Below are 19,585 nucleotides of genomic sequence, written 5' to 3' on the forward strand. Positions count from 1 at the left end.
CCCTAAATAATAACGATTATGACAATAACAAAGACAATAATAATATTAAAACGCTTACTGAATGTCATGCTCTGTTCTGTGTGCTTTAATGTACTAACAATTTAACCCTCTGATGGGGTTCCAGACACACTGTTCCCACAGACAGCACCTTGGCATAGTGACTAATTTAAGCTGAAGGAGTTTAAGAAAACAGCAGAAGCAGGAAGATCACTCTGACCATCCCCTCCCCTTCTTCCCTGAAACAAATCATAAAACCCTCCCGTGGGAGGTGCCCTACCTAAATCTGGAGGAAAGGTGCATCCTTATCTTCTAAGACAAAGGAACACCAAGAAGAATCCTAACGAATAGGTCCCAGTTTCCCCCAGTTTACCACACTGACCTCATACTCCTTAACCTATCATATTGCTACACAACTGTCCACTCATCATCAAACCTAGCATAAAAATACTCAAGTCTGTTTCTTCGGGGTCTTCATTTCCTTATGACGGCTCCCATGTCATGTGAAACTTATATTAAGTAGATTTGTATGCTTTCCTCCTGTTAATCTGTCTTTGACCCAGCCAAGGACCCTAAAAGAGTCAAGTAAAACTTCTTCCTCCCCTGCACCTCAAAACAATCGTATAAAAGTTTTATGAAGTAGGTACCATTATCATTCCCAAAATGAGGAAATTGAGGCATGGAGCAAGCATGTCATTTTCTCTAGATAATGGGTCAAATAAGGATGAGAGTCAGGATATAAACCCGGATAGACAGGCACCAGAGCCAAAATTCTTAACATCTAACTGTAATGAATCTGTTTATACTCCAGAGGAAGTGACAATGAATTCCTTCCATATACTAGCTATGGTGTCTGTATTTCAAAGAAAATAAGTCAGTAATTGGATTTTTCACAAAAGTTTTGAAAGTGTGCCGTTTGAAACTTCAAGAGTTCTTCATAAACAATCAGATGAGTAACAAAAATATAAAGCTCAGCTGTTTTTTCCAACATTGATAAGCCACTGCAAATAGTTTGTTACTTTTCTCATCCTTACAATCAGCTTTTTACTGCTGTGTTTTTTATTAGAGGCCGCTGGGTTCAGGATGGAAGGACAAAGTGACAATGTAACACTAGGTGATTAAAAAATAGAACTCAAGTGTGTCTACCTCCTGAGAAGGGAGAAAACTGGATGGATGGTCTTTCCCTCATATCAAAGATCCTTCTTCCCATGTAATCTACAGTCATTAAGTGACTATTTACAAAAAGTAACAATGGTATCATGAGGATATAATTTCCTCTGTTTCTCCTGCCCATGGTTGCTTGAATGGTGAGAATGAAAAGAAATTAGAAACCCAGGAGGACAGAGGTGGTGACAGATGGAAGAGTAGGATTCAGTACAATTTATTATTATTAAAATACTCTTGTTCCTATAGCAATAGCCTGTGTTTTATTTGTGTTTACCCTTTACTTTCTTTTGAAAGTATTACTTATTTACAGGCACATTTCCTCATTCTCTTTTTCTTTCCCAATGTTGAATAAAGCAATGAATCATGAAGAGTTCTTCAGTCTAACTGCTGAAAAGTCAGCTAGGAAAAAGTCTTATCGGCAAATAACTCACAAAGATGAAAGGAAAGAGAAGAGCTTTATTTAAGTCCTCTAAATGAAAGTTCAAAGATGAGAAGAAATAACTTTAAATCCACAAATAAACCATTCAAAGCAAGTAGTCCTGTATCATATGCTAGATTAACACAGAATGTTTAAGCACAGCAGGCCAACTGAGATATGTTACTTCCCCATGCAAGGAACATCCTCTCCCAGCACCTCTGACTGGCATTCTAGAATGTGTTCTAACACCGCTTGCTGCAAGCAAACTGTTTTTTGAAGGATCATATTTTATATGAATAGTTCATACAAATACAGTATTCTATTCCATAATACAGATCTTATTTTAGTATAAAATATTTCTCCCAAAATATCTGAGTAGAACTGATACTTCAGAAAGATTATTGTATCCACTTATGGTTTTTCCTACACGGCACCAGGAATATGCAAATCCCAGCATGGGAAGCAGAGTCTAGGTGTCAGGCTAGTGGAATATTTGACATCATCTCTACTCCAAGCTCAAGCATCTAAGGTTAAACAAGATGGAGAACCACACACACACCACAAAAACAACAACAACAATAACAACAACAAAGCCCTGCTCATAACTGTCAGATAGATGTGTTTGTGCCTAATGACGTCTGCTGCAGCCTCTAAAAGGCAATGCTAAGAGCCAATGAGCTCATCTAAAAGTGATTAGCAAGAACAAAAAGTGAAGCGAAGTTGGCCTCATAAACCATGAGGTCCAGAGGTTAATCATCTACGGTTCTCTTTCTGCAAACTGCTAACAAACCTGATTAACACACTAGTCTTTCCAAGTTTCTCAAACTTTTACCATTTTCAAAAAGTCTTTCCATGTGCTTTCTGCAGCTGGCCATCGCCAGCAAAGTGCCCCTTATCTTCTAGCTAAAATGCTCTGAAATGTCAGTCTGTCACATAAAAAGACCAAAGTCATCAACCTAAGTCTTTCCCTTCGCACGTTTCCTTGCACACATTTTCCTCAACTTCCTTGTCACACACACATGGGAGCCACTGAGTGTGCAATATTTTCCCCAGGGAGTCTGGGAAAGCACTACACACAAAATCATTCTGAAATAAAAATAAGTACATGTGCCTGGAAACTTAAAATGCATCCATTTACATTTACACTCACAGCAGCCGGAGATCTCTCTACTACACACAATCCCTTCACTCTTTATCATCATGCTTCAAAGAAAACCACACTTCGCGTCAGAAACATGACTTTGAAAGGCAAGCACTAAGAACGAATCTGCACCTCTACTCTTGCCCCTGACATCTGACACTGCAGTTCCCTGCTTATATGTCCGGATCCTCTGCTAAGTGGTGAGATCCTGGAGGGCAGGAGTCCTCGCTTCGGACTCATCTTTACATCTCCAGTCTTTGGTTCAATGAGAGTGTTAAAATGTCCATTTTGACTTTCAAGTGGACTGATCTTTGTTTTTCATTTCTAATTTGACTCAAAGATTTCTTTGTTTTGAGTATGCTTGTGCTTTCTTCACTAAAAGTAAGTTGAGGAGCTTAGTATATGGAAAGGAGTTTGCAAAACTAGCCACAGTAATTTCTGCTAAGTGGGAGTGGGTGGAGGACACCAAGATTAAGAGGCCCATCCTAAAGCCTAGCATTTTGCCAACTGAACAGTAATGTAAACTTATTACTGATAAGGGAGAGAATGAAATTGGTTGTAAGAAAACCTGGGTCCCATTTCAAATGAGATAACATATGAAAAATCTTACAAAATTATAGCAGGCACCAAGTAAGAGCACTATACATATTAATTATTATTGTTATGTCAGGATCTTCTGGATATGCTCTTGTTTTTGAGACTACCTTAACTTTACCTCTTGTTTATTTCCCCTCACCGTGATACTCTAGGATTAATGACATAGTGTTTGTAAAGTGTTTTTAAATCCCTGAAGTGTTATAATCAACCCAAGTACCATTTTATTTATGCAAACTGTGTCTACTCAGCGAGTCCACTTAAACATCTAGGATTGGGATCTTCTGTCTCATAAGGCTTAATAAATGATTCCCTCTGGCTCTAAAAGCAAGTACTTTTTCAATGACAATGGTAGGGAAAGCAAAGGAATTACTCTGTGACATCTGCTGTGTAACGTTCTTCGAATGGCACATCTTGTTAAATGCATGAGAGTCCTTGGAGAGTTACTGCACACAGTGAAGAGAGAGTGGTAAAAATCCCAGTATCTCTGAAAAGGAAGGCAAGACATGTTAAAGTCAGAAAAGCCTCAGAGTTTACATCAGCAGAAATCAATAGTGATGTGTTTAGTCCCTACTTTATACATATGGCAGCTTTCCACGGTCTGTGATGGGGAGGCAAAATTAAACATGAATAATGAAGCTAAGGAAGGTTAAGTGACTTTTTAAAGCTAAGATAGCTAATAAGTAGCAGAATAAGGTTGCACCTAAGCCATTAGCCTCTAGGCCCAGCGAGCTTTGTACTCTGTACCCAACATCTCTCCCGTGCTGGGGACAGCCTGTGACAGCTAAAACCAAGAACATGAGGCTAGGTGGAAGGGCTGGTTCACAGAGGCAGCAAAGTCCATATGCAGCATGAGGACTCAGCTTTGCCAATGGCCTTCTGCATGACTCATCACAAAGTTGTTAATACTCTGTTACCTGCCTATTACAGACTTCAGGTTATTTAAAAGTGAATGAAATAATCTATATAATTAATTAATCTATGTAATTATTAATATTAATTAATCTCTATAAATAATAATAAAGCAATTTTTTAAAGTGAGTGACATAATCTACACAAAACAATTTAATCTTCTGATAAAAATGCTATATGAACAATCCCAAATATTCTTATTATTAAATTCATCTAAATTGATGGGAAGAAGGTAAAACTGTCACCTTTATATAACTGTTCAACTTGCCCTTAGATGGAGAAACTCCCAAGATGCTCCTAAGCACTACCTACTTATTTATTTATTTATTTATTCTCACACCTGCATTTTATAACCCTTTGTCTTGTTGTATTTGAGTAGCATCCTCAAATTCTTAAAAGCATTCTCAAAACCCATTTTTTGAATTAGAATTTCCTGCACTTCCATTGCAGTATGGTAGCACTTTAGAGCAAAACCCACAGGAAGTGAATTGATGCTTTACCTCCAAGTCATCATCAGGGATAGCTCTTTTCCACTTGACGTTCCACCTGATATGTTCATAGGCATTGATGACAACTTCGATTGCTCTGGGACAAGAATGGCAAGCCTGTATCACCTGCAGAGACACCATAGAGTTTCATTTGTTCAATGCACATATGTGATTCATCTTTTCCACGCACAGAGACATCAAGACTTCATGGACCGATAAGCCTCTTTGGAGCCCTGAAATGCTTTTGAGAAGTCTCATGCCTTTAAGTATTCAAACACACTGTCAGCCCCCATGGGAGGATTAATAACATAAGACTAATTTCCTTCACCATCCAGGAGCAAGTGAAAAAGAGGTGCTAACAAAGAGGGTGGGGGCCTGATGAAATGCATCCCCTGCTCATAAAAGCAATTTTGAGAGAGGCTGGTCTCAAAATACACTTCCAGCTGTCTGGGAAATTCTCCTAGTTCTATAGAAAATTTTATTAGCAAAAAGCTGAATGTTAGTAATCCAAGAATTCAAGCCTACTGGTGACTGTGAGGTAAAACAAACTATAGAGTAACATGAACGTTAACCAAAGCTGTCTTCCCAGTGCAGTGCCTGAAGAGGACTAATGTCACGTACCAAATCACCCTCACTGGTATTTTAACCTTCATGAGCAATAAAAGTTCACATGAAGATTAGTTACTTCATTAGCACACTCCGTTCAACAGTTCATTGACCAACCAAAAAAAAACTGGAAAGCCGAGTCGAGGTGGCCAGCATTTCCATCAGGAGGCAGAAGGATTTAGCTTTAGGTTTTAGACTAAACTGGATATTTAGCCAACCTTTGATGTTACCATGAAATCTGGACATATCTGATTAATCAATCATGCAGCCTTTATTAAGTGACAATGGAGGAATATATGAGACATACCCCAAAGTAAAACACACTGGTTTCTGGTGAGAGGCTTACTCTAAGAATGAGAAGCAAAAACACGTAAATGAAACAAGAGAAGATCAATGAAGATGTATGGTTGGTTCACATACATAAGTGTTAGATTATAGGGTTTGAAAAAGAGGAATTATAGAAATTCCAAGAGGGAGAGCTGAGAGAGTTGCACTAACCAGGAATGATTTCTTGGAGGAGATGAGTTCAACTGTAGATCCTAAATGGTAGAAAGGTGCGTGCGTGTGTGTGTGTAACAGTTGTGTTGAAAGAGAGGTACTTCAAAGGGTAAAACAAAAACACAGCTTCATTATCGCTTTCTCCTGCTCACATAAACCCACTGCCTGGAACCCTTCTCCACTCCTGGCATGATACCTCAGGCAGGACTCACACCTGTTTCCACTTAATTTTTAATAATAAAAGGTACTCCGGTCACTCTAGATAGGAGAAAAATGTCAGGTCAGTAATAAAAACGTCCATTTTAGTTGAATAATTTTATTTAAAAGTTTCTCCTCTCCCATAGCCTAGGCTTGTTTCAAGCTGCAGTTGAAAAGGAGGTATTTGTGGGTGTGGTATAATAAGAAATACATGTTTGGTCTTTGCCTCTGTTCTTGACAAAGAGCTCCTTTCCACCATTTCTAATGCTAATGAAGTGAGTCTTAATGGGGCTCCTAGAGAGCTTCAATAGGTGGACTGGTTACTGGAAAGACCAATCCTTCATTAGAGGACTGGAGCTTTTACACACCTTGCCTCCTACCTCCAGGGAAAGTTTGACTGAACTCAAACTCCAACATCCAGGGTTGGAGTTTGAGTTCAAACACCAATGGCCAATGATTTCATTAGTCATATCTACATAATAGAAGTCCCTAAAAGATGGGGTTTGGGGCTTCCCTGGTGGCGCAGTGGTTGAGAGTCCGCCTGCCGATGCAGGGGACGCGGGTTCGTGCCCCGGTCCGGGAGGATCCCGCGTGCCGCGGAGCGGCTGGGCCCGTGAGCCATGGCTGCTGAGCCTGCGCGTCCAGAGCCTGTGCTCCGTGACGGGAGAGGCCACAGCAGTGAGAGGCCCGCGTACCGCAAAAAATCAAGAAAAAAAAAAAAAAGATGGGGTTTGGGCAGCTTCTAGGTGGGTGAGCTCATCAAAGTACTAGGAGGGTGACATGCTCCGAAAGGGCATGGAAGCTCTGTGCACCCTCCCCATGCCTTGCCCTATGCATCTCTTTTAATTGTCTATTCCTGAGTTTTATCCATTATAATAAACCAGTATGCCTACCACTAGAAAGGAGGCATGCCTCCACACTTACACAACTTTCTCCCAAGAAATTTTCTTCCTAATTTCCTGGTCCTTCTCAACCTCCAAACTCCACCTATTGCTATCGGGCAAAAAGTCAGAAAACTGTTTTTCCCCACCTCCTTTACAAGTCCTTCTTAGGTGGTCTAGCATTGCATTTTTCAATGTGAGGTGGTAAGTACCCAATGTCTTGGGACTTCAGGCAAAACTGAGACAGAAGGATGAGTATTTTAATACCCAGTTGTGTGTATGTGTGTGTGTGTACCAAGGTCACCTGAATGAAGGGCCCATGTCAGGAAAGAACTAAAGTTAAGAGCAGGTAAGATGGAGTCAGCTGACAGTACACCTGGAAGGCCAGTCTGAAGAGCCTGGGATTAGGCAATAGAAAGCTACTATGTATTCTTAATAAGAAAGGGTTATATTCAATCAAGTTATTCCATTGGGAAACCTTTATTGAGCACTGTGTTTAGCACTGTGACAGTAATTCTGAGTTTATGCCCTGCTTTCGTCTTCAAGGAATTTACAACCTAGTTGAAGTTGTAGAACTTCAACCTAGTTGAAGAAAAAAGACATAGGTATTTCAGAGTTCAAGAGCAATATAATTCAGTAAATAATAAGAGGCTAACTTAAAGATCATCAGTGTCCCTTGAGCACCATGAGCAAAAGCACAAAGGGAAAAACAAAGGATATCAAGGGCAGAGAGCCCTGAGGAGGCTGAATGGGAGTGCACCAAACAGCTTCTCAGCTAGCTTCACCATTAGTCACGAGAACTGAAGCTGCAAGAAATAAGTAGGGTTTAATGACTAATCAGATATAGGGAGTAAAGACTGCAACTTTGAAGCCTAAGATCAAGTACAAACAGGGGTACCACCGATGGAAATGAGGAAATAGGAAAGGCATACTAATTTGAGGATGGTCAGAAAATGAGCAGGAGGATATTTCCTATGTTATGTCCTAATGTCAGTTAAAAATGTGCATGATCGGGGCTTCCCTGGTGGCGCAGTGATTGAGAGTCCACCTGCCGATTCAGGGGACACGGGTTTGTGCCCTGGTCCGGGAAGATCCCACATGGCGCACAGCGGCTGGGCCCGTGAGCCATGGCCGCTGAGCCTGTGCGTCCGGAGCCTATGCTGCACAACAAGGAGAGGCCACCACAGTGAGAGGCCCGCATACAGGAAAAAAAAAAATGTGCATGATGGATGCTCTAATGAGAAGGTCAAGATGGAGACAGAGATTTGTGCATCATCAAGGAATGTGCTGGTTAGGGTCAATCATACTCTAAATGGATATAAACAGAAAAGGTAGAGAACCATGGTCTGAAGCTTGATGCATCCTAATAGGCAGGAGAGAGGATGAAGGAAAAAAATTACAGCTACCATTTTTTGAGGACTTATCATGTGCCAGGGCCTATGTTAAATCTTTGCATGTTTAGCTTGCTAAATCTTCAGACAACCTATGAGGTTATTCCTATAATTATCTCCACTTTACAGATTTAAAATCAAAGGGTGAGAGAATTTAAACAAGGGTATTTAGCTAGTAAATGACAGAGATAGGATTCAAACTCAGGACTGTGTGACTCCAAAAGTCAAAAATATGTTGAATAAAAATGGTGAGGGGCTTCCCTGGTGGCGCAGTGGTTAAGAAACCACCTGCCAATGCAGGGGACACAGGTTCGAGCCCTGGTCCAGGAAGATCCCACATGCCATGGAGCAACTAAGCCCATGCGCTACAACTACTGAGCCTGTGCTCTAGAGCCCACCAGCCACAACTACTGAAGCCTGTGTGCCTAGAGCCCATGCTCCACAACAAGAGAAGCCACCACAATGAGAAGCCCGCGCACCGCAACAGAGTAGCCCCCGCTCGCCACAGCTAGAGAAAGCCTGCTCACAGCAATGAAGACCCAACACAGCCAAAAATAAATAAATAAATAATTTTTTAAAAAAAATGGTGAGAGTGGGCATCCTTCTCTTGTTCCTGATCTTATAGGAAATGCTTTCAGCTTTTCACTGTTGAGTATGATGTTAGCTGTGGGTTTGCCATATATGGCCTTTATTACGTTGTGGTATGTTCCCACTATGCCCTCTTTCTGGAGAATTTTTACCATAAATGGATGTTCAATTTTATCAAAGGCTTTTCCTGCATCTATTGAGATGATCATATGGCCTGGCCTCAGGAGGCATGGCCTCACCTCAGGAGGCATGGCCTCACCTGAGGACTGTGTCAGCCCCAACAAATAGAGCAAACAGAAGGGGCTCTACCGAATAGAGGTTTGAGTCAATGGTGTACTAGAAAATGTTCAACAACAGGCATTTCTTAAAAAAAAAAAAAAAAAAAAAAAAAGACTGTATATATATATGTTTATAAGTTTATTATAAGTTTTGCTAATATAAAGAATGTGAGGCCCACAATTTACAAATAATAAAATACCCAATATAATTTATTTCCTATTCTGTATAGCCAGTTAGTACTCTAAGAATGCTATCACTGATTTTTATATCAATTTTGTATAGATATGAGTTGTATTCATAGCCAACCTGTGTCTGCAACTGAAGCGTGCATGTAGTTCCTATGTTTACGTTGGTTGACATTTTTATTACATTAAGGAGTAACTGTTTCACAAATGTGAAACAATGAAGACATATATTGGAAATTCACTCACTCATCAATGACGTAAGTGACTTCTATGTGGAAGCGCTTAATAGTTTTTTGAATATTGGAAGCATATTTCTCAATTTTTTGCACTATTCACAATGTAAGAGCTACAGACACCACACACTACAAATATTTAAGTTTAATCTACATTAGTAACATTCTCTCCATCAATTTCTGAAGTCTAGACATCAACAAAGCAATAAGTTAAGGTCTGATTGGTAGCATTTGCTGATTTCTGTGGTGTAAACACTTGCATCATGGCCTATTTGAGGTCCCTGAACGTATGGTGGGGAAGAGACGTATAGTAACATCATTATATAGTGTTTCCACCATATAGATCCAATATATGCAAATAATATCAGGAGCATAGATATGTAGAGTAAAATAATTGGGAGGTAGTGTGTTTTGAATATTTGTTAACTTTTTTTTTTTTTTCTGGTATGCGGGCCTCTCACTGTTGTGGCCTCTCCAGTTGCGGAGCACAGGCTCCGGACACGCAGGCTCAGCGGCCATGGCTCACGGGTCCAGCAGCTCCACGGCATGTGGGATCTTCCTGGACCGGGGCACGAACCCGTGTCCCCTGCATTGGCAGGTGGACTCTCAACCACTGCGCCACCAGGGAAGCCCTATTTGACTTAATTTTTAAAAATTGTTGCATTTAACAATCAGCTCACAAAATTCCTGATAATTTAACAATCAGCTCTCGTGAGCTACTGTGAGCCAAATTCTAGCACACAGCTCCTTTTAATTGTCCCCGAATTTAAAAAGTGCAGTCATAAGCCATTGCAGACTAAATGTGTATATTGAAGCTCCAAACCAGTGAAGGTATCAGAACCATCCTGCCCAGTGGCTAGGTCCAAATGGGCACAACATAAATACTTGTTTAAAGAGACGATCCATTCACACACATAGTCTGGGTACAGTGCACAAAGCTGACCTGCTGACAAAGGCTTTTTCAGCCAGGTCTACTTAAATAGAGAGTAATCCCTAAGGGGATAAGCAGGTGGGCTAGAGTTAGACATCCATTGTTGTGGGACCTCTGAAGAGTCAGCATTTCTGAGTATATGGAAAGCATAACGAGAAGGATTTCTCCATGGGTACAAGATTGTCAAGGTGGGCAGGTAATTTTTCCAGGACCTTGGTCTTGGGAAATTGAGGCAAATGGGGCTGCTCTTTTCTCTGCAGTTGGGATGAGGATGGCAGATATGTAGCTCTATGCAAAAGAGACAGACAAAGCCTGAGGCTGACTAATTGCTCTGAACACTAGTTTATAAACTACCATAACAGCATCATAGACTGTTAGGGTTGCAAAGGACCCTAGGAATTATCTAATCCCCCTAACTTGGAGATGAGGAAATTGAAACCCAGAGAGGCACACAGTAAGAGAAAGCATGGTTTTAGGTCTTCATCTGAGTTTAGTGCTCTTTCAAATATATTCTGATGATCTTATTTTAATCCTTAAGTAAGGACCAGTGAAATGAATGGTTTAAAGACACAGATCCTATTGTACAGATATTTAGAACAAGAAACACTCTTTACGAAGATATACAGATTGCCAACAAACACATGAAAGAATGCTCAACATCATTAATCATTAGAGAAATGCAAATCAAAACTACAATGAGATATCATCTCACACTGGTCAGAATGGCCATCATCAAAAAATCTAGAAACAATAAATGCTGGAGAGGGTGTGGAGAAAAGGGAACACTCTTGCACTGTTGGTGGGAATGTAAATTGATACAGCTACTATGGAGAACAGTATGGAAGTTCCTTAAAAAACTACAGATAGAACTACCATAGGACCCAGCAATCCCACTACTGGGCATATACCCTGAGAAAACCATAATTCAAAAAGAGTCATGTACCAAAATGTTCATTGCAGCTCTATTTACAATAGCCAGGACATGAAAGCAACCTAACTGTCCATCGACAGATGAATGGATAAAGAAGATGTGGTACATATATACAATGGAATATTACTCAGCCATAAAAAGAAACAAAATTGAGTTATTTGTAGTGAGGTGGATGGACCTAGAGTCTGTCATACAGAGTGAAGTAAGTCAGAAAGAGAAAAACAAATACTGTATGCTAACACATATATATGGAATCTAAGGGAAAAAAAGGTCATGAAGAACCTAGGGGTAAGACAGGAATAAAGACACAGACCTACTTGAGAATAGACTTGAGGATATGGGGAGGGGGAAGGGTAAGCTGTGACAAAGCGAAAGAGAGGCATGGACATATATACACTACCAAATGTAAGGTAGATAGATAGTGGGAAGCAGCCGCATAGCACAGGGAGATCAGCTCGGTGGTTTGTGACCACCTAGAGGGGTGGGATAGGGAGGGTGGGAGGGAGGGAGACACAAGAGGGAAGAGATATGGGAACATATGTATATGTAAAACTGATTCACTTTGTTATAAAGCAGAAACTAACACACCATTGTAAAGCAATTATACTCCAATTAAGATGTTAAAAAAAAACTCTTTACTATAATCATTATAGTAATTATAGGCTGGATTTTGTTGAAAGTTTGAAATAATTCCCTTTTTAATGCAAAGATGTTGCTAATAATATGAAAATAGCATCCATCAGACCTCTATACACATCCTTCTCTAAAGACCTCCAGATACATTCTTTCTAGAAGGATGAGCCATGTTGAAAAGTATGCTGGTAATCAGATGAGTAATCCAAAATGAAGACTTAAATTTAAGAGTTACCAGGACAGAGATGACAGCTGACATTAATCCAAGGCCTGAATCAAGAATATACTTGCACTGGAGTTTTGAAAACAGAGAGCGTGGGGAAGTCAGAAGCTTGTAATGAGGCTCTGCACATGGTTTAAGTGTCCACTCAGAAAACTGACCTGTGCTCTGCATTAATTCCCAGGCTACACTCACTCTCCACGGAAACCACACTGGTTATGTTTAAAGACACATTGCCCACCTACCCAATACAGGTAATCTGTCCCAAGGTATTCCTTACCTCCCCCTTCCTGCCAAAGCCTGGTACACAGAGGAGATGTGGCTAAAAGTTACTCTCCTCCTGTAACACATTACTCACCTCTCAACTAGGGTTTCCAGGTTTAGCAAATAATAATAATGTAGGTTACCAGGTAAATTCGAATTTCAGACAGACAACAAATACTTTTTAGTATAAATATGGCCCCAATATTGCATGGGACATATTTATACTAAAAATTACTTATTAGTGATGAATTTCAAATTTAATAGAGCATCCTGTATTTTGTTTGGCAACCCTATTCCCAGCCCCTATTCAGAAACAGTTCAAACTAAGTTATGTATACAGGAATATAATTCATTCATAGTTCAGGAGCCCAACTTCACACATTTGGTGCTTCAATTTGCACCTGGCACACTCCCATATATCACCTGGAGATGACCTTTCATTAGGATAAAAAAAATTGAGTAGTTCTTAACCTTCAGTCTTTAGATGCACAAAGTCCAAAGCTCCCACTGCCACATTAGGTTTTTCTGACACTGACTAGCAAATTTTCTGCTGACAGAAGATGGTTCTCACAGCAGGAAAGGCTCCTTTTAGCCTGACACTCCCAGCTCTCTTAACTGACACGCCTAGCTTCCAGAATGAAGACAGCTGATCACGCCTTCTTTCAGGCCTCAGTAATTATTTCACCAGGCAACAACAAAAAGAGATCCCTTAAGAGAGAGCAAACTCTAAATAATCACTCTATGATGACTCCCAGGAACCTTGACCATCAAATGAGGAAGGACTGGTGGACCCAGAAGGCAGAAGCTTCTGCTTCTTCTTTGTAAACCTGGGAAACAGAAAAGGCTCAATGACCTTCCTCTGTGCGTCTCTGGGGTCTCTATTCTCCCTTCCTAGAAGAACAATTGGACAAAAGGTAGTGGTGGCAACTGGAGAGACCTTAAGACCCTTCCCCATCATCTGACCCCTAAAAGCATAAATTAGAAAACAGATTCAAGATAAATCTCCCTGCCACCCTTCCAGTACAAGTGCCACCTGTAAGCCACTTCACCAGAGAAAATCTAAAGCTACCTCTGCCCTTTTATATTGATATATTTGTGTGCAGAAAGGTACTTAATGATCAAAGAGACTGCTTATACCCTGGGCTTCATATACAGAACTGTTTAACGGCAGAAATCATCTTTACCTCCCCCAAACTTTCACATACCTTTCCCTCCCCTAGAAAAATGTCTTTCTTGTCCTACAAGAAAACCCAATCTTGGCTCCCTGGGGTGTCACTTCCTTCTGAATTATGCTGAGAGAAAAAAAGTCAAATGTCCTTTTGTACCTTGGAAAGCAATTGCAGACCCTATAATTCTTTTTTTCCCCTTATGTAATTTATACATCAGCTTTCAGTGAAATACACCCCTACAAATTTGCTTTGTATTTGGAAGACAGCATCTTCAGCTCTGACCTTGTTCCTTGTAAATAAGGAAACTGAATTCCCCATCCACAAGAGAACAAATCACTTTATCTTCTGGATAAATGAGTCAGTCATTTACTTGCGTAAAGATGACTTTCTCTTTGGAAAGTCGGGTTGTGAAGTAGTTGTTCTAAATCACTTTATAGCATCTGCATAGTAAATTGAATAGTTTTTCTTTAGTTTTCCTTTGGAAGGGGGCCAGTTCTGTTATATAGTCTATTGGGTAGCAACAAAAATGTTTAAAGGACCAACCATCCACCAGTAGCCAACTGAATCCTAAATCTCTTTAGCATACAGCCAACCTAGAGGAGCTCAGAGGAGCAAAACAGAACCGAATAAGAAGATGGTAACTGTGGAAAGAGTGTTCCCTGGAACACATAATTGTATACTATTCTACAGGTGAGTAGAGCCACCAAAGTAAGTCTGGTAGGAAAGACTCCTATAACGGACCAAGAGTACATTTTGGGAGGAGGAGGAAAGGAAATGATTTTGTTGAGCACCTACTAGTCTCAATGATTTACATGTCTTACTCCTCAGACAATCCTGAAAAGTTGATATTTTTCTCTTCATTTTCTCTTGGATCTGAGAGATTAAGGGACTTCAAAATCTCACAGCAAGTAAATGGCCAAGCTAGAATTCATATCCATGGTTACTAAGCCCCTGTTCCTACCCCTCCTCGCTGTTATCTCTCAGAGAACTGCCTTTGTGAACAGGACCTGGGACCTTCCTCACATTTCCAAGACTTCTTGCAGGAGAACAGAAAATCCATTTAAAGGCCTATTGCCCCTAGTCTGACACTTCTTTAAAAAGCACTAACTTCAGTTTCAATGCAGTTTTTCATCATAATTGTCCTACAAACCTCAAGAAGTTGCATCTCCAGGGGAGGGGTGTTCTGCTGCCCAGAGCCACAGGGAGGCCAGAATAGCTACCAATCCTTTCTGCACAATAAGCTGCAGGGGTTCCAGAAGGCAATGTCTCTAGTTCATTGCTTTTAGTGAAGTTACATTCCCCAGCTCCACAGATAACATTTTGATAGGATTTCTTTCTAAAAGTAAAATTTTCAAATGCTTGTGCTCTCCAATCCCAGAAGGAAGTGTTTTCATTCTATTATACCAGAGGTCTAGCCAAGTAAGTTTGGCAGTAAGTGAAAGAAATCTTTAGGAATCAGGCAGAGGGCATGTCTTTGAAGAAGCAATTGTTTGAGGTTGGGAACTTTAAAGATCCTTCCTGATTGGTGAAGAACACTTTGACTCTAAAATGGATGAGGAAGAAACGATGAACACCCTTGGGAACGCCTTCGGAAGGGGAGGCAGGTGTGTTCCCAGCCTGACCACTGCTGCTCTCCAGATTGGCAACCCCACGCGGAACCTTGTAGGAGCCACTTCCCTTCACCTGTGAGCCACGAGGAAGCAATCCTCCGGGACCAGGCTCAGCCTCCACAGTCTGGAGCCACCTGTGGCTCCACCCCACTAGCACCACGCTCCTGGGGAGGATAGCAGCAGCCCAAACCCTAAAGTGGCTCTTACAGGGGAATGGGGAGAAGGTCTTTTACTTACTTTTGCAGAGACCTGTTTCATCCACAGTCAACCACCAGGGGGTTTCAGAGTAAAACTCAACATTTAATCTCTGGGCATTCTCACACATTGTCTCTCCTGGTTGGAAAGGCCCCTGTGGGTAAACCAGGCCCAGGAGCATGGATTCTACTGCTCAACAGATATGTAATGATAACAGTTATAGTCATCTTTTGTTTAAAGGTTGCCATGACCAGAAATGATAAACACTTTCTTTTTTTTTTTAAGATTTTTTTTATGTGGACCATTTTTAAAGTCTTTATTGAATTTGTTACAATATTGCTTCTGTTTTATGTTTTTATATTGCTTCTGTTTTATGTTTTGGTTTTTTGGCCATGAGGCATGTGGGATCTTAGCTCCCCAACCAGGGATTGAATCCGCACCCCCTGTATTGGAAGGTGAAGTCTTAACAACTGGACAGCCAGGGAAGTCATGGTAAACACTTCTTAAATATTATCTTGTTTCATTCTCAAAACAACCTTAGGAGAAGGATATTATTATCTATGCCCTCTGTCCCTCTCTATCCTCTTCCCTGGAAGGAAGGTAGCCTTACAGCATAAATATACACAAAAGTATGCATTATGAAGTGAGCTGTATTAGAAAGAGATCGATTGTTTGTCTTCTAGAAGTCCCACTATGAAGAATGACCACTCTAGTGAGATGTGGGTAGAGAAAAAAGTGGGAGGTAGTCCAAGGAAGAGATATTTATAGATGCAGGATGAAGGCTGGGGTGAGGAATTGGGGGAGAGACTTTGTGAGGATTGACAATGACTCCAGAAAGAGTAAGAAAATGCTTGGCACCATCCTCTGGGCTCTGAGTATATTCGTGGTGTGCTGTAAGATTAATTTCTTTCCAGTGAAGGACTTGGTCTGCATATTATTGCCAAGGCATAAGAGTATATCCATTTCACAGGGCAGGAAATTTAGGCTCAAGAAGCAAGTAATTTATTCAAAATCACACTCTTAGGTGAGTGGCAGGACCCAAATTTGTTTGACAACCCCCCTCCAAATTCCATGCTTCTTTATTCTTGACAGCATAGCATGACATGTCTAGAATGAATGAGTTATGAGTGATAAAGCAGAGGTAAAATTTTTAAATAGGAACCATTTCATATGTGATTTAAAATGCTGGGTTGTATACTCACTCTAGAGATTGTTAATATCTATTGTTTTAGCCAAATCTAGATACCAGTGTGTATGATCCAGAAAATGGATGCAAACTAAGCAGTAGATATTCATAGCTAAAAGCTATGGATCACTGTACTTTAAATAAAAGTTGCTGAATTTTTCATAGAATATAACCATTTGATTTTATTTCTAAGGCTGAAATATGTATAACAGTTCAAGTAAGAAAATATTCCTTCGATCCAGCCTTAGCATGAAAAAGTATTTTAAAATTCCAAAGCCTACTGATCAATGAGAAAATTGCAAGGAAGGTGAAAATTAACAACTGAGGTCAAACAACTACCTTCAACAGCAGATTTCATGAATATTTTTTCAGGCCATTTAGGTAGCAGTCTTTCCTCAAAATTTATAGAGAAATTATAAGGGTTAAGCGTTGTCCTAATTCTTGACCTTTTCAGACATACCTTGACCAAGATCCAGAGGCAAAAACAAGTAACAGCTAAAAAAGAAGCCTTAGGTACAAACTGATACAAAGATTTAAGGATTTAATAGGATGCATATGAGTTATTCCAGGTCAGGAATAAGAAGTAGAGGATTAGTTTCGAATATTTACCAAAAAGAAAAAAAAGTGGGAGGGACTCAGGAGGGACTTAGGGGTGGGAGGGGGCGGTGTTCCAAAATCAAAGAGACACCCAAGGAAGGGAGTGCTGTAGAATCTGTCTTCATGGAGATTTGCAAATACAACAAGAGCACTATTTCTGCCTAGAGCCTTGAGAATTAAACAAAATGACCTCTTTAGGTCTTTTCTTGTGTTGTGATCCTTTAGGTTTAAATACATTTCCTGGGCAATATCATAAAACACAGCAGAAACTGCTAAATCTAAGGGCTTAGGTTCAGGATTCAGACAGACGGCATTCTGAATCAAACATATGACTATTAACTTTTAATGGGCTTGAGCCACCCAGCAATCCTATTACATTTCCCAAGTCCATCTGCTCCCCAAGGTAAATATCTCACACCTTCACCTTTGCCCTTAAGTCTTCAAACCTCTTCTCCAACCACTTCTCATTCTAAATGAGAAAATAGAAGCAATCGTAAGAGTACTTATATAAACTCTTATTAACATATCTACCAACATCCCTGCATCTGGGCACACAGGCACTGCCTTCCCTCCTGCTATGATGGATGAACTGTCTGTGTTACTAAGACCAACACCTCCATTTGTGCACTAGATCCCATCTTCAAGATGGTGCTCCAGTAATTACCTGCAGCAAATTTTCTCCCCTTCCTAGAACACTCCCATCAGCCAACAAACATATCAGCTATCATTCCCTTCTAGCTACTCTTGCATTACAAGAAAATGCCTCAAAGCCCTCACTGTTTTCACTTGCTTTTATCCCTTTTTCCTTTGAATCCACTTTAACGAACCTTTTCTCACCAGTGATCCACCAAAATAACCCTTGTTGAGGTCCCCAATAAAATCCATGTTGTGTAGTCCAACGGCAACTTCTTAGCCCTCATCTTATTTGAAATGCCACCTATATTCAATCCAGCTGATTCCATATCTTCCTTTCTCATGTTCTATCTTGGATTCCAGGAAAACATTCCATCTTGATTCTCCTCCTAGCTCAAGGACTTTCTACAGTTTCCTTCACTGATTCCTTTTCATCTACCCAAACTCTAGTCGGAGTGCCCCATAGCCCAGTCCTCTGGCCACTTCTCCTCTCTCTCTACCCCCATGCTCTGGTTGACCTCATCTGTCCTCATGGGTTTATACATCATATTCACGATGAAGACTCCCAAATTTGTATCTCTGGCCAGGACCTCTCCCTGAACACCAGGGTTATATATCAAACTGCCTACTTGACATCTCCACCTGGATGACTAACAGGCATCTGAAGCACAGCAGAACCCCTGATCTTCTCTTCAAAAGCAGCTCCACCTGCACAGTTACTTTCTCAAGAAATGGCTCTTTTATTCTTTCTATTCCCTGGGCAGAAATCCTCAAAGTTATCCTTGATCCCTCTCTTCTTCTCACAGGTCACAAATAATCCATCAGGAAACCTATGGACTCCCTTTTCAGAGCTTGCCCCAAATCTCACCACTTCTCACTACTTTCCCCACTTCCACTGTGGGTCTAAGCCACCCTTATCTCTTATCTAGATAACTGCACTACCTTTGCCCCTCTCCCCCGTAGAGTTATTCTCCAAAAGGCGGTCAAAAGGAACTTTTTGGAACATAAATCAGATATTTTTTTTCCCTCCCTCAAAATCCTTTAGTGACTTACTCTCTCATTCAGAATAAAAAACCAGGGATATCAGCACAGTCTACAGGGTCATATATATGGTCTGCAAATCACCCTCTTATGCTTCTCTGACTTCTCCTCCTCCTTTCTCACCCCACTTCAGGCACTCTGGCTTCCTCAGACATGTTTAGTCCTCTCCTACCTCAGGATCTTTGCACCTGGTTTTCCTTATATCTAGAATGCTCCCCCCACCACCACCCCTGCCCACCCCCAGCTATTCACATGACTTGCTCCTTCACATCCTCATTTTCTCTAATCAGCCTTTGTAAAACAGCACATACATAAACACCAAAGAAAGCCCACATTCTATTATTATCTTTACCTTGCTTTACTTGTCTCCATAGCACTTAACATATCAGAGTATATTTATTAGTTAGTTTTTTTTTTTTTTTTCTGTCTCCCACTAGAAAGTATCTTCCATGAAGGCCTTTGTTTGGTTCATTGCTCTATCTCCAACTCCTAGAACAGTTCCTGGCACAAAGTAGTGCTCAGTGAATACTTGTTAAATAAATGAATGAATGAACTTGACCACTTACTCTGTGTGACTTTAGGAAAATATCTGAATTCTA

The 19,585-nt window shown here is 40.6% G+C and overlaps 1 protein-coding gene across 1 annotated transcript in view; it reads right to left on the bottom strand.

Annotated features, from left to right (window-relative positions):
- Positions 1–2,082: 2,082 nt before the first annotated feature.
- The window catches only part of ASB4 (ankyrin repeat and SOCS box containing 4), a 66,431-nt gene continuing 48,928 nt past the window's right edge, over positions 2,083–19,585 (bottom strand). Inside the window, exons 4-5 of the mRNA XM_082632178.1 lie at positions 4,730–4,843; positions 2,083–3,804 (exon numbers count right to left, since the gene is read on the bottom strand). Of these exons, the coding sequence (XP_082488304.1) occupies positions 3,616–3,804; positions 4,730–4,843 (303 nt within the window). The 3' untranslated portion in view covers positions 2,083–3,615. The remainder of the gene's footprint in view (positions 3,805–4,729; positions 4,844–19,585) is intronic.

Source organism: Mesoplodon mirus (assembly GCF_964341445.2).
Source record: "Mesoplodon mirus genome assembly, chromosome: 9".
Taxonomy (NCBI): Eukaryota; Metazoa; Chordata; class Mammalia; order Artiodactyla; family Ziphiidae; genus Mesoplodon; species Mesoplodon mirus.